Source organism: Phyllostomus hastatus, unplaced genomic scaffold (assembly GCF_019186645.2).
Source record: "Phyllostomus hastatus isolate PE091 unplaced genomic scaffold, TTU_PhHast_1.1 phas_contig_137, whole genome shotgun sequence".
Lineage (NCBI taxonomy): Eukaryota > Metazoa > Chordata > Mammalia > Chiroptera > Phyllostomidae > Phyllostomus > Phyllostomus hastatus.
The window spans coordinates 843,882-867,892 of NW_025333583.1; the positions used below are offsets into that span (position 1 = coordinate 843,882).

The 24,011-nt window shown below is 48.2% G+C and overlaps 1 protein-coding gene across 1 annotated transcript in view; it reads left to right on the forward strand.

Annotated features, from left to right (window-relative positions):
- Nucleotides 1–24,011, forward strand: part of DNER (delta/notch like EGF repeat containing) — a 260,889-nt gene that overhangs the window by 136,384 nt on the left and 100,494 nt on the right. Inside the window, exon 5 of the mRNA XM_045855980.1 lies at nucleotides 339–484. Coding sequence (XP_045711936.1) covers nucleotides 339–484 — 146 coding nt within the window. The remainder of the gene's footprint in view (nucleotides 1–338; nucleotides 485–24,011) is intronic.

Here is a 24,011-nt window from a genome sequence, read left to right on the forward strand (position 1 = left end):
TAAATCAGAGAAGCTGAACTCCGACAGGTTAGAGCAGGAACAGACTCGAGAGCCAAAGGGGCGCCCAGAGCACGAGGGCGGGAACAGCGCAAGGGGATGCAAGGTGATGACTGAACCAATGGCCGCTCCTGTTCGTTGACCTTGGGTGTTTCTCACGGTGCCTGGGGAGGGGGGCCTGGCTGGAAGGCCTGCAGTCGGGGATGAAGCTTTATTCTTTCCCCTAACTCAGTGCATTTCCTTTCATTTGCAGGCTTGAATGCTGCCTCCAGTAAACGCGTAGTCTTGTAAAAAGAATGTTGGTAAAACCTCACGTTTGCTCTTGTCCCATGTCCTTTCAGGTTTTGTGAACGATTCTGTTACAAAATCCATCGTGGCTTTGCGCTTGACTCTGGTGGTAAAGACCAGCACCTGTGTTCCAGGGGACAGCCGTGCAGATGACCTGGAATGTTCCGGAAAAGGAAAATGTACCACGAAGCCATCAGAGGTGAGGGGAAACTGGGTAGCTTTAAAAAAATGTATTTATGTCAATGCATTAAAAAGCCCCTCCCCCCATTTCTGATTTCAATTGTATATTAGAGTGCAACATACAGATACGTAAATCTGCATGTGGGTTCTAAAGCCATTAGAACAAGTTTGCGCAGCGCTAGCCCTTCTTGCGTCGGTTCGCAGCAGAGATTTCGCGAGAAGTCATCGTCATATCTGGTAGCAGCACGAAGAGAAATGGAAGCAAAAAAGGTAAGCGCAGAGTCATTTGCTTCCCAGTGATTAATAATTCCTTCCTTAGACCTTTCATTTCCCTTGTGCTAGCTAACAACAGTTACAGAGGTGAAAATAAGTTCCCATCAGTAGGTGAGTGGATAAAAAAGCTGTGGAACATTTACGCATTGGAATATTATTTGGCCATAAAAAAGAAGAAAACCTTACCTTTTGTGATGGCATGGATGGACCGGGAAATTACACTAAGCGAAATAAGCCAGGCAGAGAAAGACAAGGACCATATGATCTCACTTATATGTGGATTCTAATGAACAAAACAATTTAACAAACAAAACAGAAGCAGAAAAGACTGACAGCTGTTGAAGGGGCGGGACAGTGTTGGGAGGCTGGGTGAAAAAAAGTGAAGGGGTTAAGTAAAACGTGTATGTGACACATAGATGCGGACAGCAGTGTGGTGACAGGCAGAGGGAAGGGGGGACTCGGGGGAGGTGGAAGTGGGCAATGGGAGGGCGGGTGGGGATGCAGAGAGACTTGACTTTGGGTGCTGGGTGCACAGTGCAGTGTGCAGACGATGTTTTGTAGAGTTGTGCGCTTGAAACCTGTATGGTTTTGTTGACCGATGCCACCCCAGCGAATCCAATAAAATATAAAAAAAATAAGAGAAGGGATGGAGAAGAGGCAGGGATGAGAAGGTTGTCATTATTTTTGACCTTTGTGGACCAGTGTCATCAACACTGCGGAAGACCTGAGTCTTGTTCCTCATTTTCTTTAGTAGCTCGGCTCCCAGGGCCAGGGGCCAGGGGCCAGAGCCAGGGGCTGAGGGCAATTCCTCCTCCTCATTTTCTGTTCATGGCAGGCCCAGGAGTCAGACCAGCAGGGGACTGCACAGCCACTGAGGCCAGTTGCCATCAGTCCAGGGCTCCCTGCGGTCCCTGGCAGCGGGACCCCACACTGCACCTGAGCTTGCCAGGAGAGGGAGGCTCTAGCCCTCGCACGGGGACGGTTCTGGGAGGACACAGCCACTCCTCTCCCCCTTGCCGTTCCCATGTCTGGCTTCCTGGCCTCCATTCCCCCTCCCCAGTCCTACACGTATGTGCATTGAGCTCCTGTTAGGTGAAAGAGGGACCCACAGTAGAAAGAGTGCGATTTGTTTTAGGCCGGTTTAAGGGTAGCGCTTCGGTGACCCCTCCCCGTGGCAGCGTCAGCACCTTCAGCAACAGTGGTGTGACTTGGACGAGCCGAAGGAATGGAGTAACTGACCCAAGGCCTTGCTCATGTCATCTTGGAAAACCCGTGATTTTGATGTATTTGAGGTGTAATATTTCAGTGGCTTAAATGTACCATTTTTTCTGTAAAATATCCCCTGCAGGGGGCAGAATGTTGTCAGAACCCAAGAAAGCAGGGGAAATAGTAATTTCTGCTAAATCTTAGAAAAGGAACACGGCTGACAGTGACCAGAGGGGAGAGAAGAGGGAATTTCAGGGGAGAATGGGAAGGGTTTACGGGAACAAACTTAAAGGACACATGGACAAAAACTAAGGGGGGGTGGTAGTGGGGGGGGGAAGTGGGGAGGGTTGGGAGGGTGGGCTGGATTGGGAGTAAAAGGGAGAAAACTATACTTGAACAATGATTAAAATAAAATAAAAAAAGAAAAGAAAAGGAGCACAAACATAAACCAAGGCCAAAGAGGAACTTCCCAGCAGAGGGGAGCGTGCCTGGCCTAAAGCCGGAGGCGAGGCCCGCGGCTGCCTCCGCTCGGTGGAGCCTGCCCTGTGGGTCTGCCTCCCTCCGCCCCAGCCGGCTGGGACTCAACGTGTCTCTCTTTCTCGAACGGAAGCTTCATTTGTCACTTTACTTTATGGGGGGAGAGGAAGAACTCCAGTGTTCTTCTGTGGCAGTCTAGGCTAGGGTGCGACCCCTGGAGAAAAGAGAAGGGGACAGTAGAAGAGGGTCGGACCTTCCCGGCGAGGCTGCAGAGAGGAGACGCCTGGGCCCTCCCCAAATTCACTCTTACTCCGCCCAGTGTACGGTTCTGGGGCCCGATTAGACCTCGCAATGATGGCATCGGTGAAAGAGAAGTGTCTTCAGCAAGGACCAAAGGCTGTTCTCGGAAGTGTGGACTGACAAAGGGGTTAAGATTCCTTGTGAGCCCTCTCTTACAATGGACGAGACTGCTGGGGAAACTTTTCGTCCGGCATCACCGTGGTGCCCTGCAGACCGTGGTGCCGGCATGCAGCCCGCACACGGGTGTCACCTGCATGAACGCCCCAGCTAAGGGGCTCTGCCTGCTGGTTCAGAACTGAGTCATCGCACAAGCAGAGTGAGCGGTCAGCACCTGGCAGGTCGCTTGGAAAACCTTGCCAGAGTGCTTTGTGCTCCACGAGAAAATGACTCAACAGCTTTAGTAAGGAATCCATGCTAATTTTAACAGGTCATTGCAAAGAAAACGCGTCTTCATTATGGGCACGGGCTCCTTGGAAAAGCTCTGCAGGCGTCCGCCCGAGGTGACCCCTACGCTTTCCGCTGCCACCACCACCTCCACACAGGTTGCTCCTAGAGTACGGAGCCTCTGGTGTTGTTGATTTGGTCAAAGCCCGCGTGCACCATCCGGGAATTTAAAGAAATTGTGGCCAGTCATCTTATCCGAGTCATCATAATTACCCCTGGTGACTGTAAGCAAATGATTAGCTTGAAATGACCATGTCCATTCATAGACTCACTACTGTGTTATCTCGGAGAGAAATGTCTGGAGGCCACTTCTACAGTTCACAAAGAGATGGTGGGAGTTAAACCGCCTTTGGCAGGAGTGGGGATGGGAAGGAGGTTCATCTTTCTTGTGTCAACTTGAGTTCCCGTGGCTTCTTGTGATTGTCGTTATGATGTATGAGTCATTTGCTAACAAGGCAGCTACCATCACATTTGTTTCTTTTTACTCTGTCCTAAAATTAGAATTTACACAGTCTAACCTTTCACTCGGTACAAGAATCCACTCTATAGCACAAAACAGAAAGAACTATATGGTGGTCTAATTTTTATTGTCTCCCATCATTTTTATAACTTTTTATCAGATTGTCCGTCCAAACAAAAGCAGTGCTGTTGTTACCACACTGCTTGCCTTTGGTAATGGGACTCTTTTCTTTTCTGTCAACTATCCTTTGGCTAGAGGGTACTGCACAGCTCCGAGTGGATGGGTGGTTTTGTCATAAAGCTTAAGCTTGCTGTTCTTAGATATCTCACTGTCCTGGGAGGGTGTTTTTAAATGTTTTCTATAGCTCCATGAGGGGCTCTATTTTTGAAAACGGCTTTTGTGATATGGGATGACTCTGAAGTTTTCTTTTCCTTCTAAAAAAAATTGGACTCTGGGCCACTACTTCTCCTTGAACACTGTCACCAAGGTTGGCTGCTGCCTATTTGCTGGTTCCTTAAGTATCTTGAAGGTGTGCTGGGGAGCCACACAGCCCTCTGTGCTGGCGGGGGCCTTAAGTCTTCCTTGGATCCAGGTAGGTCCCAGGGACCATCCCTCTCAAGGGCAAGAGATGTGTATTAGTGTTCTTCAGAGAAACAGGACCAATAGGAGAAATTTGTATGATTTACTTTAAGGAATTGATTTACTGTGGATCCACTCATTGTGGAGTGCAGTGAGTTCCATATTTGACTGGGGAGAGGCTGGCAGGCTGGAGACTCCGGAAGGAGTTGCAGTTCAAGTCCAAAGACAGTCTGCTGGGGCAGCAGGGAGAGCTGATGTTGCAGATGGAGTGCAAACACTGTTGGAGGAATTCCCTCTGGCTTGGGGGAGATGGGCCTTTGGTTCTATTTGGCCTTCATCTGATTGGGTGAGGCCCACCCTCATTACGTAGGACAATCTGCTTTCCTCAAAGTCCACTGGTTTAATGTGGCCAAAATATCTAGGCACCATGGCCCAGCCAAGGTGACATATAAAATTAACCATCACAAGATTTTCTCTCCAATTCATTGTTGCCCCCTTTCTACCTAATTGCATCGCTTGCCCACAACATTCAAGTTGTAGTTTTAAGATTTAGTTTGCCTAAGACTCTCTGGAGGCCCTTGACAGAGAGTCATATCCCAGGGCCCTCTCTTAGATGACGATACCTTTTGTTAGGCAGCCTGGTGGTTCTGATGGAGAAGCAGATTGTGGACCATAATTCTAGAAACAGACATCTCGGGAGCATTGCTTATCATCTTCCCATTCTTGCTGACTCCCTAAAGCAAATAAGCAACATTTTTTTTATTCAAGGATCTCACTGCTCATACATTCAAGGTCATATGGAACTAATAAAGAAAGGATAAATGTTGGTAAGTGGTATAATGGTTCAGTACATATTAATACTGGTTCAATACATCTCCCAAAACTCTTTTACTTCTTGGCCCTGGTTTATATTGATAGATAAATGGGGTCAGGCCTACATTACTGGAAGGTTCCTTAGAAATCTCTCTAGCTCTTGCCTTAGGAACCTGTCATCCGTAGGCTATTTGGATCAGACACGAGAGCTGACTGCTCAGACTGTGTTTTGAGAGAGAGAGAGCTGAGCTGGCATCACGGCTGGGGACCGTTTCCAGTTCCCTCTAGAGCCTGCGTCTTAATTGTGTCTCTAGGTGTGGGCCCGTACATGGGCAAAGCACTGGCATGTCGGGCTCCTGAAGATTCCTGAACTTCCGTCACCCCTTTCCGGCTCTTGGAAGTCAAAGGCTCAAGTTCTACAAAGTCCTAGTCTTCCTGTGTCTGAGATGTTCTGGTTGGGTTTGGTGTATTGGAAATGAATCGCTGGCCTGAAGTTGTTTTGTGTCCATCCCTTGTTAACACCCACTGTCCTTGATCTCCAGCCAGTGTGGTCTGGGCAGGCGACACTGTTCTTCCCCACTCCTTACCTTTTTTCCTGTTTCTAAAGCATGTGCCTCTTTGTGAGGGCTTGCAGTCAATTCCCATCTACTGCAAAACCTAGCTCCAGGTTTCTGAATTCCCAATGAGGCTTCTTTATGCCCAGTCTTGTTCCTGCAGGAGAGAGACAGGCGTGCCGTAACCTGGGTACAGGAGCACCCATCTAGCTTCCATCCTCAGCTCCTCCCACAATCCCGGCAGCCCCTTGGCTCCTCCCTCAGGTCTCCCTGGCTTGGCTCCCACTGTGCCCTCCATCTGGAATCCCTGGTCACTGCACGTCCCTACCCCCACCTTCTGCCCCTGCCCTCCCACCTTCCTAACTATACTTCACGCTCAGCTCAGAAATCTTCTTGCATCCAGAAGCTGTCCCTCATCTGCTAGTGTACACTGTCTCCTCTCAAACCCTGCTGTGTTTTAGTTTTCTTATGAGACACATGCCTATTGATGCATGCTTGAATTCCTTACACCCATGCTTATGTGCACCCACCTTACCGCAGAGGTGTTGCCTGTCCTGTGTCTGGGACTGGCCGAGGCTCGGGGACATGCATTTTGCAGATAACATGTGGCCTTTGAGACAGAGTTGGAAGGCGGTGGGGTCAGGGTGCTGGAGCGATAAATAGTGGTGGCGTGGCCTCCGGGGGAGCCTCGCAGGTGTGTCCTGTGAGCGCAGAGACACGCCCAGCTCAGATGTGGGGTCAGCGGGCTTCCCAGGGGAGTCTCGGAGGGTGAGTTCCTTGCTGCTGTGCTCTGTGCGGTGCGTGGTTCCTTCCGCATCCCTTGTAACAAACAGCAGGGTGCTCTCCGCATGGGAGATGCTGCAAAAACTGTCTGTGGACCGGAGGAACAAAGTAAATCAAAGGACAAAAATATGACAGAAACCGGTTCTCGGAGTGTTGAGTTAGATATGCAATTTAAGTTATATGGTAAATACGGGAAGACCACGGTGAATTTTATAAAGCAACGAGTCGGAAAACAGTCTGTGATCTGAGGCAGCCTCACAGACAGTGTGTGACCCAGCGTGCTGTAGGCACCGCTGAGGACCACGTCAAACAAAATAGGTCAGGATAATTGGAATCCACGGCAACTTGGATGTCGTCCTCCCGTCGGTTTGAAACCTCTGTGCGCGCCGCTTTAGGTCAGGCCGTAGTAGCAGCCTGCCGGAGGGCAGGAAGGGACGTCTCATCCTTCCACCCTTCACTTCTGTCGGAGCCAACTTTTCGACCGTCATTAGTACGAACACAAAGGCTCTCCTGAGACTTTGAGAAGGGATTGTGACCCGGTAACTTCGTGAAGAAGAAATAGGGGGGGAGGATAGCAGAGGACACCCACCCATGGATCGAGGAGAGGCCTTCGCTGTGTCCTGGCATCACAGACGCTCGGGATGGCACCGTTCACTGCGGTGGGGCGAGGTCTGTGTGGCTCTGCCCGCCCCGAGGAGGCTTTCTCTCTCCTTTAAGTGGGTGATGAGGCACAGCAAGAGGTGGGCAGAGGGGAATCGTGGATGGGAAAAGAGTGAGGAGCCGTGGTCAGGGGCATGCAGACCAGAGAGACTCATTTATTCTATGACATTGTTCTAAGGGCAGTGGGGGGCACCTTCCTCTTGACTAAATAATGAGCCTATGGATAATGCTCACTACAGACTTTTGAGCCACACAACAAGATACCTGGGATGCAATGCAAAGGTATTTATTAGGAAATGCACGTGTCTCAAAACAAAGGTGTCCGAGACACATGCATTTGCTCATAAAAGAAGGGTGCTCTCTCCCACAGAGTTCACTTGTAGAAACTGCATCATGGACCTTGGAGAGAAAAATTACTCTATGAGTAATACAAAACAGAACAATGCTAATCGGGAACATAACCACAGAAGTCATCAAAGTAAGTGCAGCCCAGCCGTCCCCTTTTCAGCACATAAAAAACAAGCCTGCCCAGAAGTTCACTGATTTGTCTGAATTATACTTCTTGGTACTAATGCACTTCAAAAAAACCACCATTGCTGCCTTTATGTTATAGAGCAGGATGATCATGTCATTGTCTGCACGAAAATATGGCAACATTCTGTCATTTACTGTAAATTACTTAAAGAAATAATTGTAAACTCTTATCCTGAAGGAGAGATGTTTTTTCATCTTTCTATTCGGCACCGGCATGTTCCAGAGGTTGAAGTGCGCCTCCCAATGCTGACAGACAGCTGTGGCTCTGGTGGCACCTGGTGGCCCTCCGAATATATTAGGGTCAGGATGATATCACCGGTGACCTTTCCGGGGTCATAAGATTTCGAGTAGGAGGTGATTTTGGAGACCTCTCTACCTGTTTTATTTTTGACACCAGGAAACCGAACTCTCAGAGAGATGTAAACTCTGCCCAAAGCCCAGGAGCTCATCTGTGGTCGGGACAGGGCAGAAATGAAGGGAGACTTCTGGACCCTTGTTCTGTGCGGCTTCTCCTGCCAGGTGACACGGCCCTAGTCCCCGCCACCCCACAGTGTCCCTGGGAGGATGTTCGGCATCACAGCCAGGTTTGTTGCGTGTTCAGGGTCTTCACGGTGAGCCTCACTGTTCAGTGCAAGGGAAACCAGCCACCAGGTGGGAACTGTCCAGATGGTTTGACCTGGTGGCGTCTGGGCAGCACATCTTCCCTGCAGAGTGCACGCAGGTCACTTGGGCATCTCGTGAAAATGCAGATCCCGCCCCAGAGGGTCGGGGGCGGGGCCTGAGACGAGATGCGGGTAACACTGAGGAGTGCCACGGACATCAGACAGAGACATGGGAGGCCACGTTCTCCACACCTTTCTGAGAAGCTTAGGAGGTTCGGCAGCCTCTACTCCATGGCTTTCTTTGACATGAATCGTACCAGGAGACGAGGCTCCCTGGGGCTCTCTTACTCTGAAGTTTGAGGAAGCTCTGGAACAGGTGAGATGAGTAACACAGAGAAGGAGAAAATCTGTGTCAGTGGCAGGCAGACTTCTTTCTCCATGTAGTTCAGGAACTGCTTTTTTTGGATTAGTTTCCCCCCGTTTCACTGAGGTGTAGTTGACATATAGCGAACGGTGCACAAGCTTAAGGTGCACACGGTGGTTTAACGTATGTGCAGATGGGGAGCGATCACCACAAGAAGTGTAGTTACCATCCATCTCCCCTCCTCATCACACATTTTTTATTCTTGTGGTGGGAACTTTTAAGACCCACTGTCTCAGCATCTTTTCAGTACACAGCACGGTATTGTGCTCTGCAGGCACCATTACAGCTCGGGATTCTCACGTTTCCAGTGATAACACACATGAGTTCCAGAAACTGGTGTTTGCGCACCCTAGACTTTGCACTCCGTTCGTCACAACTCTCAGACTCTACAAAGAGAGACACTCATTTTACAAGTCTCTGTCCGAGACAGGTCACTCTCATTCCGACATTTCAGTTACCGTATTTTGCTGTAAATACCGTGCACCCATGTTTTTGGCCCAAACTTTCAGGAAAAAAAAATCTTTTGTTTAAATTTTTTAATTCAATTATTTATTTATATTTAGATACCCTTTTTGTATTATAAAGACATTTTAGCATTTATTTTTGAACATATTATGGTACAAGAAATTTTATGTAACAAATAACTACAGAACACAGAAACTGATCCAAGGCATTTCAGGCACTGCCCATGCATATCATGTGCATCCTTATTTTTCTGTCACAAATTTGGGCAAGAAGGTGCACATGACACATGGTAGTAATATTTAGAGCACAGAAATAAGGCTCTGACTCGACGTTGATGCCCGAGAGAAGAGGATCCTCATTGGAACTTGGCCAGCCTGCTTTCCTTGTCTTTCCTCTCCATAAAACACTTACCCCTTTGTCCTATTTTTCGGTGGCTAGGTCCCTGAGCTTAGGGTGTGCGGCTGGGAATGGCAGCTGGATGGCTTTGCCCACGGAGGGCGCCCCCTAGGGGATCCAGAAAACTCCAGCTGTGCTTTGCTCTCACACCCAACTGTTTGTTGATTACACTCGTCCTCCTGGACACTCACTTATTTCTGCACATGCTCATTCCCTCACCCAGGGTTCTGTGAGCACCTTTACGTATGTGTCAGGCACGGAGCTTCACCCCAAGAAAACACAGGTGAGGAAAACCACTCCCCGTTCTCCCGATGTTGCAAGCCTAAACACTGGCACCGGAAATCACTGAACTTGACCCTGCCCCGATGTCCAAATCTCCTCTGAACCATGATCAACCACCGTAGCCTTCCACAGCCTCTAACCAAACATCTAGTCAGCACCTATCGGGGGCAGGTTGGTATTTCTTACAGGTTTTTGGGGCGGGGCGGGGGGGGGAGGCCTCTGAATGCTCCCCAATGTGGTCTTTTCTTCCCGACAGCTGTTTCAAGTACAGCTTTGAAGTGCAAAAAAAGAAGTACAAATGGACTCATTTGTTTCCCGGCAGTGTAAGAGACTGGAGCTTTAGTGTGATTATGGTGTTTGCCTACTCCCTCCGTGACATCCTCTGAGCTTTTAAGACTCGTTCTGGCTCCGCGGCTTAACTTTCCGAGCTGCGGAGTGTTGCGCGCGCACCGCGGAACGACCTGTTACTTGTTAGGGGGCGGTTCAGCGAGGCTCTCCCCAAGCTCCGCAGAAACACCAGCGGGCTCTGGGCGCGTGTTCCTAAGGCGTCTGAACCACAGGCAGACTTGGGGGGTTTCTTCCTGGCGTGGAGGGGATCTACCCTCCTGTTCAGAGTAGCCGCCTGCTGGGCCTCCGTGGTGTCCAGAGCTGGGTCCCCTTTGCTGCTGCTGGCCTGCAGACTCACTCAGAGATTCGTCCACTGGATGCGGGGTTTGTCGTGTTCCTGACGAAATTGTTCCGACCTCGCTGAGCCCTGTGGTTTCTGACTTTTTGCTCTCAGAACTCCTTTGCATTTAAAAAAATTATCGAGGTCCCCCAAAAGCCCTAGTTTATTGAGCTCCATCCGTTGATATTTATGACATTAGATTAAAACTAAGGAATTAAAAGTACTTATCATGGATTTTAACTAATAAAGCCATCGACATGTTCACAGAAATGACATCTTTTCAATGAAAAGTAACTACAGTTTCCAAAGCAAAAACGGTTTCGTAAGAAGGGAGGCATCGTGTTCTTTTTCATGAATCTCTCTAATAGCTGGCTTCAAAGAAGACAGCTGGATTCTTACATTTGCTTTAATACTTGAGCTATTGTGAAGTGTTGTTTTGGATTAAGTATAGGAAGAAAATTTAGCCTCACACAGATATGCAGTTGGAAAAAGAAGTTTTAATAGCCTTCTCAGATAATTGAGTATCTTGAAAAGACTCCAAAACTTGACGAGCAGCAGCTCCATAAAGGTTAATTGAATGTGGAATCTGAAACCATGGCAATGATCTCTGGTACCCTGTTTCATTACAGTCTGTTGGTCTGTTCTGCATTTTGGATCTTTTACCAATGGATGGCTTTTATAATATCACACATTGATCATTTGGAAAGTAATGGAGTTGTACAGAGCTTCCGAATGTTGACACATTTCATTATATAATAACGAAAGCAACCACATCGTGATTCATATCACCACCAGTCTCATCAAAAAAAGTCTTTAAGTCTTGGGAGTCCATTGAGCTCATAATGAGTGGTAAAAGTTTTCTGGAAGTCCCAACTTTTTCCTTTAAGTCTTTTAATGTCCACATTTTATCTCTGGCAACAAAAACTATATTAGTTGTTTTCCTTGAAGTGAGAGACTCACTTGGTTCCTTTGAGAGAAAATATCTGCCCAGTGTGAATAACCCTAGTTTGCCCGTTAGTCACTCTTCCAAGGAGGAAAGGTGCGCCACGGCAAACGGGCGAGCGAGGTGAAGACTCAGAGACATGCACGCACGTGTGTCTCCTGAGACTACCTTGGGCTTTGGGAGCAGGATGCTCATGCATCCCTCCCGTTTGTTACCCAGCATGTTAAAAATATGTGCAAGGGCTATTTCTTTCTTTTTTAAAAGATTTATTTATTTATTTTTAGAGAGGGAAAGGAGAGAGAAAGAGAGAGAGAGAGACATCAATGTGCGGTTGCTGGGGGCCGTGACCTGCAACCCAGGCATGTGCCCTGACTGGGAATCGAACCTGCGATACTTTGGGTCGCGGTCTGTGCTCAATCCACTGAGCTATGCCAGCTAGGGCCTGCAAGGGCTATTTCTTAAGTTTTTATTTTATTTTTATTTTTAGTGCTTCATCAAGGACATGCTAAATGAAACTGGCATTTTTTTCTCTGCAGCCTTTCATTCATCAAGCTCTTTTGATAGTGAAGAGGAGCCAGGCAGTGGAGGGACGGCCTTTCAGCAAATCAGCGGCTGGGCCTCCCGGGAGGGGAGGCGGGAGAATTCAGCCGGGATCTCGCCGTTGGGAGGATCCCGTTGGCGGCGGGCAGGAAGCTGGAGTATGAGGGCAAGGGAGGGCCTGGGGAACTAGCGCACCTTGCGCTTTTGGCAAGTGTGGCACCGAGTGGAGGGAGAGGGTAGTGGTCCTCCGGGTGGGAAACTGGGTCGTAGGGAGAGGTTCTGCTTCTAGATCAGAGGGTGTGCGCGTGGAAGTAGACGGAAGGGAAGAGGCTGGCTGACGTGACGGGTGGGGGAGGGGTGTCATTAACGGGCGAACGTCCTGGGGAAGGTGGGTGTGAGAGCAGCTGTGGGACAGGAGGGGTGGGAGAGCAGGTGTGAGAGCAGCTGTGGGACAGGAGGGGTGGGAGAGCAGGTGTGGGAAAGCAGCTGTGGGGCAGGAGGGTTGGGAGAGCAGGTGTGAGAGCAGCTGTGGGACAGGAGGGTGTGGGAAAGCAGCTGTGGGACAGGAGGGGTGGGAGAGCAGGTGTGAGAGCAGCTGTGGGACAGGAGGGGTGGGAGAGCAGGTGTGAGAGCAGCTGTGAGACAGGAGGGGTGGGAGAGCAGGTGTGAGAGCAGCTGTGGGACAGGAGGTGTGGGAGAGCGGGTGTGGGAAAGCAGCTGTGGGGCAGGAGGGGTGGGGCAGGAGGCGTGAAGGGCTTCCGAAAAGGAACAAAACTTGCTTCTCTGAGGCAAGGGATGTCAGGCACCAGGCTCGACAGAGTCTTTACAGCAAGTTTTAAAAATGAGGTGCAATTCATGTGATACAAAATTAACCATGTTAAGGTGAATAATTTAGTGGTGCCCCCACCACCTCTCTCTAGTTCCAGGACATTCTCTTCACCCCAAAGGAAACACTGTGTCCATTTAGAGGTCACGTGCTGTCCCCTCCCCCAGCCCCCAGCAGATGTCAGTCTGCATTCTCTGTCTGTGGATTGACTAGTCTTGATATTTCTTGTAAATGGTATTGTGTAAAATGTGACGGGGCACATGTGCCTTCTTTCCCTTAGCGTAATGTTTGCTACAAGGTCCCTCCATGTTGTGGCACGTGCCAGTGCTTCCTTCTTCTCTGTGGCTGGGTAGTATTCCACTGCAGGGATGGACCACGATTTGTTTACCCATTTACGGTTGATGGACATTGGGATAGTTTCCAGATCTTGGCTGTTGTGACTAGTGCTGCCGTGAGTGTGTGTACAAGTACTTGCTGGAGTACCTGTTTTTACTCTTTTTGGGCGGACACCTAAGGAGCGGAATGGCTGGATCATGTGACAATTCTGCGTTTAACTTTTTGGGGAAGTGTCCGTTGTCCTCCACCGTCCCCGGGGAATCACCTCACATTCCTGCCGGCGGCGTGCGGGGATTCGAGTCTCCCCCCATACGCACGGACACCGGCTGTTTCCCTCTTCCTTTGAATCTCGCCGTCCTACTGTGCGTGCAGCGGCATCTCACTGTGGTTTTGAGTTGCATTTTCCTAGTGACCAATAATGTTGCTCTGACAGATTTTTTTTTGTTTTGTTTTCTAAAAACTCATATTATGAGCTTTACGTCTTTGGAAAAAAAAACATTTTTGAATTTTCCCATCAAAACTGAAGTCGTGTCACCTTTGTACACAGTCTTGGTTACAGGGGAAGAAATAATTGCAGACATCCTGAGGTCAAGGGGCCCAGGGGCCGAAATTCCTGGGGGTTCAGGAGGGTTCTGGCTCTGAGTGGAAGCGGGTGATTCCGTTCACCCGAGCCACCTTGAATACTGGTCCAGGTGAGGTCAGCGCTGGGATATCTGCTCAATCCCAGGTTACCCTTTGCCTGAAACTCATTTAGAAGCTTGACTTATTCCTGGGGAACGTGAGAGAAGGCAGGTTCAGAGTAGATGCTGTCCTAACATTGCCTGGGCTGAAAACTGTCCAGGAACCTACCGCCTCTGCCAGGGAGGGGCAGGACAGGCATCTCCCCGACACCCGTCAGACTGTCCTGAGTCACTGGAAGGGTTTCTTCCTGCAGACTGCCTTTTCCTTGTACTCCAAGAACAATCCCAAGAAACTTGGCCCCAACCTCCATGTGTGTTACTCATCAGCAAGAAGGACCTCGTTCTGTGCTCAACTTCCTTTGACATAATGGGCGTTTCTGAGGCTAAGATCCGCCTTTAATTGAGCGAGCATTAATCCTTTCCAAGTTCGCACTGGAGGAGAATTTGTAGTTTAATGATAATTCTGCAGTTGAACAGGGTATTTCCAAGTCAATAAGGGATAGAGATTTCTGGCTCCAGAGGGAATGAGAAAGCTCTCCCTGGAACATAACAGCTGCTCGGTGGTGGACAAAGGGAGCCAGGCTACCACAGGCCCCCTCAGGCCACTGCCATGAGTGCAGTCGACCCTCCCTATGTGACTGTGCTTGGTTTCTGGGCAGCACATTCGAGCTGTGTCTCAGCCTCAGGCAGAGGTGACCATGGGATACGTGCAGTGGGATATCGTTTAACGCTTGAGCCCGGAAAGAAGGACACAGAGGATGCTGGTGAGGCAGTCTTCCAGGGGTCAGCAGAGGCCCCAGCAAGTGCAGAATGTTCCAGAGCTGCCCAGATTTCCAAGGTCCTTGATTGTGTAGGACATCAGTTTTACACACCTGTTTTAGCACGGTCACATTATTGTGGCGGGAGACTAGGGGAGGACGAAGCCCTTGAAGAGAAGAAATACTAGTAGCAACATACACAATAGCATTTGTATGCTCCATAAGTAATTATGCACTTGTATTAGCATCTATATCTACAGGCAACCTTAGAAAATTTGCTTTTTCTCTTCTCATTCTGCCTCAGCATTATAATTCAATCGGTGCTCCTCTAAGTTCACTAGTATGTTTTTAGTGTTTCTTTTCTACTAACTTTTTTCATTTCTTCCCTGCTTTCTTCATTACATTTTAACTTTATCCTTTTTCTTGTAACTCTCTGGTCTTGGTTTGTTTTAACATATAGTTAAGTGCCATTAAGCACATTATAATAGGTAATCACCGTCAAACAGTGTCAGCAACAGAGAGTTGAACAAAGTTCTATAAATCAAGCCAATTAAACGTTGATGCAAGAGGCATTAATGGTCAGTGGGCATTAAAACAGTAAACGGATGAGTTACATATCTGGAAACCAGCAGTTGAAGTGATGCCGAAGCAGTCTGCTCAGGAAGTGTCCTAGGGTCTGGAATGGAAAGAGAGCCGTCAGCACGGTGAGTGGCGGAGGCCATGGTGAGCCTGCACTTTGATCAGATTCGTGGTGGGCTGCCCCACAGGCCAAGGTCAGAGACTGCGGGAACTAATACTGGAACGGGGTCACCTTTCTTCAAGCTCAAATTACTCTCATTGATTTTTTTCAATCCAAGCTCGCTCCTCTATTTTTAGGTTTTTCCTACACAGGGAAGATTTGGGGGACACACAGAAAGATACTCTGTTGTGATATCTAAAACCAGAAGCAGCAGCTAACTTTGAGTCTTGTCTGTCGGGCTTTTTCAGGTTGCTAAAATAAATAAAAATATAAGAAGTATGGTTTCCATATTTAGATTGGTATCATGTTATACTTCCATTTTCTACCGTAAGAACAATTAGTTGTAATTTAACCAAATATACCTCATTAAATTCCACTTGGGTTAAATTCCCAGGGCGCTAACAAGACAGCCGTTTCATGGCTGTATCCTGGTAGAAAGAACCTTCCACTCCCCAGGGCCCTGGGATGTGGACGTTTTGTTCACTCGAATCAGTGAGTGGGGGTGTTGGGGCTCTCAGGAATGAAGGGACGTGATTTCAGTAAGGGCCGCCGTTTCAAGATTTGACGGTACCTCCGAAGGTACTAACTTTTAGTTTGTTGAGATCATTAAGAGGCATATAGAAAGGCCATGCTATTTTTGTCATTTCACCGGAGAGAGAATTAATTCAAGGCTACAGCCCATGTCTCTGTGTGTGAAGACAGATGTTCCTGTGCTCGGTCCAGACGACGCCAGTGTGGCTCCCGCGTCTGCACAGGTCGTTCTGACGAAGCCTGCGGCTTCGTGGCCGGTGGGGGCCAGCGGACGTGGGGGCGGAGCGGGGTCAAGATCTGACTCTGGCACCCACTGAAACTGCATCGCACAATTCCCTCCGTCTCCGTGGGAATGACGAGGGTGTCCGTGTCACACAGCTGTGGCACGTGCAAGGCCGAGGTCTCGCACAGATCCATGCAGGTGCTGGAGAAATCCTAATGGGATTTGAAAGGAGATCATAGGGGTGGAAGCATTTATTAAGGAGCTTCACAAAGTATAGGTGGCACTTGTGATGTGCCAACCAGTGGAAGTGGCATCTGTGGCCTACGTCAAGAGCCACCACCTTCCTGTGGCCTTGGTTGCACTTGGCACCCCAATGCCGTTACCCTTGCAAGTGCTTCACTCACCTTCCTTTGAACTCCCCAGGAACGCTTCTGGCCCACACACCTGATTTTAACTGACTTTGGTGGAAGTTATCTGGGACCAGACTCACGTTTAATTTCCTTCTCAGAGTTCTGCTTTTAGAAGATAATTGTTGGGAGGAAGTTGGTACTCGAATTTCTGAATCCAGGTCACTAGTGTACGCTCTGCATGCTAGCATTTTTTGTTTCGCTTTTAAGATCTGAGCTGTGATGAGTTGGTGCCCTGGGCCACAGAAACGGGCAGTCGGCTGTTCGCCTTACTTCTTTCCCATTGTTTTGCAGCATTGCTCAGCTAAATGCATTTTAAATTTTGTAGTTAAAAAAATAAAATTGTTGACAAATATCACTTATAGCCAGTAATACTCAGGAATAAATAATTGTTCCCCAAGAAGGATTCTAATAAAATGGTTTTCTAAACACTGGCAAAGCCATCGATACCTGCTAGCAGTGGTACTAGCAGATAACTTTTAGGAAGTGTTTTATGCCCTGGCTGATGTGGCTCAGCTGGCTGGAGCATCGTCCTGTGACTGAAGAGTTGTGGGTTTGATTCCCGGTCCAGGCGCATATGGAAGGCAACCAGCAGATGCTCATGCGCCCATGGTGGTTTCTCCCTTCCTCTCCCACTTTCTGTTTCTCCAGAAGCAAATGAGGAAAAGTCCTCAGGTGAGGATTTAAAAAAAAAAGTTTTACTGTTGTTCTATTACAGTCATCCAGTTTTTCCCATTACTCTCCACTGCCCCCAGTTTCATCCCCTTTTTAAAAAATGTTTTATTATGAAAGTCTTTATTTCTGATTTGAAGGTTCTTTAAAAGCTACTTCTAAAAATAGAAGTAACTTGACATTGATATGATTGAGCTGCCCATGCTTTTGGACAGAAAGCGGTGGTCTGGGGGTGCCTACTTGGTGTAAGGTTCACGGATGTTTAGAGAGGTCCCTTCACCCCAAATTTCCTTAACTCATCCACCTGGTGGGATGCCTGCAGGTCCTTCCATTTGAGCTGCATTCCTGTGTAATCACAGCCTGATTTCCTATTTAAATGCAAATAGCCCTAAAATGGTATCCTATTAAGGTGTTATCTATCATTAAAACTGCAATAACTTAGTTCAGTCAGGGATTGATGTTAGTGGGAAAGAGAATGGCAGATAATTCCAGAAGGCAGGTGCCTCCTGGAGGTGCTGGGGACAAGAGCAGGAACCTGGGGTGGGGGAGGTGAGATCTATCAAATTTGTCAGCAAATCCGAGCCTCGGTTTGGGCTCCGTGTCTCCCTAGTTTAGAAACAGGGGAGGCTGGTGGCATCTGAGCCTTTCTGAGAGAGATGGTAAGCCGAATAAACACAGCCACTGTTGTTGTAGAGGAGCCTGAGAAGCTGTCGGAGACCCGTTCATCTGGTGACCTCGGTGACCCCAAGCCCGGCCCATTGCCAAAGTCCAGGTGTGCAGCCCTCAGAGAAAACAGGAACTTGGGTCGGCTCCTAAGAGCTTGATTTTCTTCTGTCACGTGCAACTGAAAATTACAAGTGCAAAACATCATTTGAGACTGGCTCTGTGACGAGGACTGGCGTGCGGGGCAGCCGGCCACTAGGTAGGTGTAGCAGCCTGGGTCGGCACCTGCGCTCAGGAAAGAGGAAGTGAGCGGAACGGTTTGCCCGGCACTGCCACGGATCTGTGCGAGGTCAAGGACTTCCACACACGCGGCCCCGCCGCCTGGACACTTCGTTATCCCTTCTGATGGTGGGGGTGCGGAGGCTCTAGGGAGTCCAGCGTGCCTTCCCTTCCCCGCCCTCCAAATAAAGCACTGGGAAAAGAAAATCTCAGTTTTTCATCTTCCTTTGTAGGAAGAAACCCAGTTCTTCCCTACTGTGTGTTTCTCTCTCTGGTGGGTTGTCTCTTTTTAAATTTTTTTTTTTATTTTTTAATCCTCACCTGAAGACATGCTCATTGGTTTTTAGAGTGAGCGGAAGGAAGGGAGAGGAAGAGGATGGGGACCAGCAGCGTGAGAGAGAAACACAGATCGGTTGCCTCTTGCATGTGCCCTGACAGGGACTGAACTTGCAATGCAGGCATGTGCCCTGACTGGGACTGAACTTGAAACACAGGCATGTGCCCTGACTGGGTATCAGACCCTTGATCCTTTGGTTTATAGGATGATGCTGCAACCAACTTAGCCACACCTGCCGGGGCCTGTGGGTTTCCTTTACCTTTAAGGGGACACTACTTCTGACACTTGTGGTCACCAAATGTGGACTCCAGCTGGGTGTCCTACAGTTTAGCAAAATTCTGACATTTTCCACCTGGAGATAGCGTCCGATTCCACAGGTTAAGGGCTCAGTCTCACAAGACTGTCCCCTCCACCTTCAGATCCCAGTTGCAAGCCCAGGCGATCTGTTGCCCCCATTTCTGAGCAACTGGCTACAGATTGGAGGTCCCCAGGACTCGCGCCTTGGGTTTCATTAATCTGCTGGAGTAGCTCAGAGAACTCAGAGAAACACTCCTTACAGTTACCGGTTTATGAAAGAATTTGATCGAGGGTACAGATGAGCAGCCAGAGGAGGAGCTACATAGCGCGTGGTCTGGGAGAGATCCGACTGGGGTGGGGGGTTTCTCCCTGTGCAGTCGGGGTACATCCCTCCTCCCGCCCCCCACCAATGATTTCCAGACTGGAAGCTCACCCAACCCTGTCCTGTTGGGATTTTTACTGGGTTTTGTCAGATAGGCATGGACAATCATTAACTCCATTTCCAGCCCCTCTCTGGAGGGTGGGGTGAGGCTGAGAATTCCAAGCTTCTTGTTATGGCTTGGTCTTTCTGGGGGCCAGCGCAGGAGCCGTCCAGAGTCGCCTCTGAGAACAAAAGACACTCCCATCACCCGGGAAATTCCAAGGGACTCTGGGCCTTGGTTTTAGGAAGGGAAACACAGTGGGGGTGGGTCCAGACCAACTAGCAGAACAAAAGATGTTCCTAGTGCTTTCGTCACGTAGGAAATTTAAAGGGTTTTAGCAGCTCTCTATACCAGAGACCTGAGGCACAGATAACACCCCTTTTTTATTACAAAATCTTTTATTACAAAATCATAAGCATGCAATTCTGTAATATAACATCACACTCAAGCACACCATATGACATTTTAGGTGAAATGTTGAAATTAAAACTATAAATTTTCACACCCATATTATTGCCCTACCAACCACACTCAAGCTGGCCTCACTTCTGCTGGACCCTGTTTATACGTGTATATGCACGCATATACACATATGCAATATATATAATCTATATATAGTTATATCACAGAACCTAAATACAACGTCCTGTTCCAGGGGTCACACAGGAGTTAGAAAAGACACTGCAAGCATCAAAATGGTTAAAATATGATAATTAAGGCTTTTTTGAAAAGAAGGTATAAACAGTGTTAATGTTCTTACATTCCAAATTTATTCAGAATTGGAGGACTAAGTTCTCACCCCAAAACTTGCTTCATGTGAATATTATAGGTTAATAAAAAAAAATCTGAAAGCAAGCAAGATTCGCTTGGTGAACTTACCTTTTGCACCCCTGAGGTAGAGATTTCAATGAGTTTATTCTGAAAATTATAATGACTCTTTTCTAGTTCTCCTGGGGAAACACATTTGTTAGCTATAACCTGCCATTTGTTCAATACTAAAATGATGAAAGTAACAAACATTTATTGAGATAAGATTTAATTAAAATGAATGATAGGACCTTCTCACCTCTGCTGGTGTTATTTCAATTTGTGTGAGTGTAAATTCAATAAAGTAACAATGCATCAATCAGATGAGGGGCTCTATATAAATAACAACCTTTCACAGAAAAATTAAAGTATATATATTTTTTCCTCTCCAAATGCTGAAGGAATGTCTTTAGTCAAAGTCTGTAATATCAGAGATTATATAATCAAGCCAGAAAAACCTCCCGTAATTTAGGCCGTGATACCAATGTTCTAGATTTATGTGTATATTCTTATTTCAATAGCAAAACAAAGAGCTGAATAATTGCATTCATTCTTCAAAAGGAAGGCTGAACTGATCTCTTATATGAGCTCTAGGTGTGTTTTTACTTTTCTATGTATTTATAGTCTCTCTCTTTGGATTGGATTTGAGGCTATTCGCAAAAGATAGATAAACTGTAAAATAATCTAGGTAGAGGAAAACAGAAGCGAAGACTAAGGCAAAGGAGAATTACAGGTCCCATAGGAGAGGAAATGCAGGTTCCAGATTTGAATGTTCAGAAGAAGACCCGAATGCCAGCTGAAGAGGGGGCCTGGGGGCTCACTTCCCGTGGGGTGGGTGTTGTGGACTATCTGTTGTATCGTTTTAGATTCTTCAACAGTTACGTGTTTCCATCACGACATAAATCATAGAATCTTTGAGTTACAGCACATCTCCTTTTATGTTTTGTCTACTGCGGAAGCAAGGTCCGACAGGAAACACAGTAATGAACAATGTGAACCACTTGCCCAAGGTCGGGGAAGTGGAAGAACCGGGAATGGGACCTCGGCCGGCAACGCCGCGTTTGTACGTGCCACAGCAGGCTTCTCACACAGCTGTTGTTCAGTGAATCTGTGTGTCCTTGAGGATAATCGGTCGTATACAGTCAGCATCAAATATTTGTGGAGTTCTGAAAGCAGTGGTTGAGGAAGAGTGCTCTGCAAATAGTGTGCAGGACAGCCAGAGAGGGGATGGGTGGGTGTTATGGGCTGAATTGTATCTGTGCAAAATTCCTACACTGAAGTCCTAACTTCTCCTGCCTCAGAATGTGGCCGTATGGGGGGGAGACTGGGCCTTTATAGAGGTGATTAGGGTAAAATGAAGTCGTAGGCGTGGGCGCCGATCCAACAGGACTGGTATAAACAGAGGAGATTAGGGTGTAGACACGCACAGAGGGAGGCAGGGCCACGTGCAGAGGAGGGAGCAGACAGCCATCTGTCAGTCAGGCGGAGAGGCCTTCAAAGGAAGTAGCCCTGCCAGCACCTTGATTTTGGAGCTCCCAACCTTCGATACCGTGAGAAAATAAATTTCTGTTGTGTAAGCCTCCCGGGCTGTGGTGCTGTGCCGTGGGAGTTTCGGGGGACAAATGCAGTGAGAAGACGAAAGAAACCCACCAGGCGGCGGTCAGCACTCCGGAGTGGCGGCAAACCACTTGCAGTGGCACCGTGACCGTGGGCGTTTGTGGTCTACGTGGGACCGGACCCCAGGCTCACTGGACCTGGAAGTTGAAGAGGCCTTTGGGGGTCATGCCCCTCAAATTCCCACCGGGTGCATGAGTGCTGTCCTCATCCCCCTCCTCAGGATGTTATTTGGTCCTTGCTTCTCATACTTTGTAACTAAATTAATTGCATTTCTGAATATCTTAAATGCTAAGGCTGTCCTGACAATGAGGCCAAATCTGCCTCCCTGTGCCTCTTACTAGCTCCGTGACCTTGAGCAAGCTACCTAAATGCTCTGATGCATCCGTGGTGAAAGCCAAAGATCACACGGATCTTGCAGGACTGCTGGGAGGAGTGAGTGCATCCCTGTACGGTACTCGACAAACCCTGGGGCTTTCTTCAGCAAATGATCGTGTTCACCCTGCCCTGTCCCGTTGCATTTCCACCTTTAGAGAACGTGACCAGTACTTTTTCCTCTTTGCTTTACATTGAAAGATGTAGTTCAGAGTGAGTTTCCCATCTGGGGTAACCCGAGGAGGATGTTGGGGAGGATCTCTTTTGTTTTCTTTTTTTTTTTAAATTTAAATTATTTTATTGTTGTTCCATTACAGTTGTCTGTAAGGGATCCATTTTCTGTAAGGGATCTATTTTCAACGAGTCCCTTCTCATCAACAATTTATACACCAACATGTCCATTTCATTAAAGATTTTTTTTCTTACCATTTTCTTTTGATATAATAACAGAATTTTAAAATAAGAAAGTAGAGTGAGATGTCCTCTGCGTATGGGATCAGGCTATTTCCTTTCAGGGAAGTTCAATAAAAGATGAATTTCCAGGGGCGTTCGTTTTCGCAGAGGCCACACGAGACTTTGGTAGTGGTCGGGAGTGACGCAGCGGACAAGCCCACGGACGGCAGTGACTTGAAGTGGGCGGCTGGTGACACGGAACCCTTGGGCCCGGCTCTGGCCCCGCTCAGAGCGCCGAGAACACATACGCTGGCACAATGTGGCCGCAAGGGGCTTTTGAACGGCTCCGTGTTGCCCATGCACACCTGCAAGTGTAGGAAGAAAGGCTTTCAGCAAAGCTCCTCAAGGCCGTTTACTTTTTTCTCCCCTGAGTCCTGAAGTGAACTCCAGTGCCCTTTGGGGGAGCAAAGAGTGGGACTCGCACTCATCGTTGTTTCTATTGCTGAGAATTTAACATGGAAGCCAAAGAAATGAATTCTACGAATTCATGAATGTCAAGTCTTGAATTTAATGTTGAGATGATCCGCATGTCTCTAAGCTCATGTTTGAAAAATAAGCTGTTACATTTGCAATTAATGGACCCAAATAGAAGAGCAATGGGCTGTCTAATGTCTAATGGGAACATAAGATTCTGAGCTACAAGCAATGAAAGAATGTTGCTTGAATTACATGTGTAATGAATAGAACACGACCCAGCTAATAGACAAGAATTTGAAAAATGTAATTCATAGCCCGTTTTTCCTCTGAGATAGCTTACTGTGTCCCAACAAGAGGTAACAATTTGTCTCAGTGGCCCGATTCCAGGCGTTCTTGTGTGGCTGGGGCTCGGGGAAAGGCATTTAGAAGCACTCTTACATCATAAAGAGAATGTTCATATAATGTCTTAAATTTTATATCCAAGTGATTTTTTCCCCCTGTTTCTTGAAATACTAAACCTGGGTTTAGCAGAAGGCTAGAAGAGCACGCTCGGCTGGTCCGACCCTTCAGTTACAGCTCACTTATGCGTGATCAAATGAAAGCATGTGCCGGGGTTACTGCTTTTTATCTGGCTTTTAGTGCTTGTCACCTCTGTAACTCAGACCTGAAAGACGGCCCGGTCTGGTTCCCATGACCCAGGAGTTGGGATGATGGGTCCCTGGCTGAGGATTACTGGGACGACGCTTCTGCGGGCTCCGTCTCCATCGGCTCAGGGTCAATGTGTTTGGGGTGACGGGACAGCTGGGCCTAGAATGTGACTGATGCCACGTGGTTCCTTGAGTTAGTGGGGCCTCCCTGCCTGCCTTTCCCAAAGTCTGCTCAGAGCGATATAAGCCCTCAGTCCAGGGGCTGCAGAAAGCCCTTACTTGAGGAACTTTCTTCCTATATCATTGCACCTGGAGCTCCTGCATTACTAGGAGCAAAAAGGTTCCAGAGCTTGCCAATGCTAGGACACAGGCTATAGTATGGACGTCTGGACCCCGCCGGGGTAGGGAGAGCTAGTTTCGAGAGGTCTGCTGCATTTTTACTCACAGGCTCGATGAGCAGGAATTGCTGTCGTCTCCCAGCCGAGGTCTGGGCTGGCTGTGCCCTGCTGGTGACCCTGGCGTGCTGGGGAAGCTGGGAGGCAGCCCAGCCTTCCCTTGGCGTAGGAATGGCCAAGCTTTCTCGTCAAGAGGATTCGGCTGTTCAGAGGGAAGTGCGCTCAGCTGCCTGATTCACGTCCTCAGGAGCAAGCTCGCCCGTCCC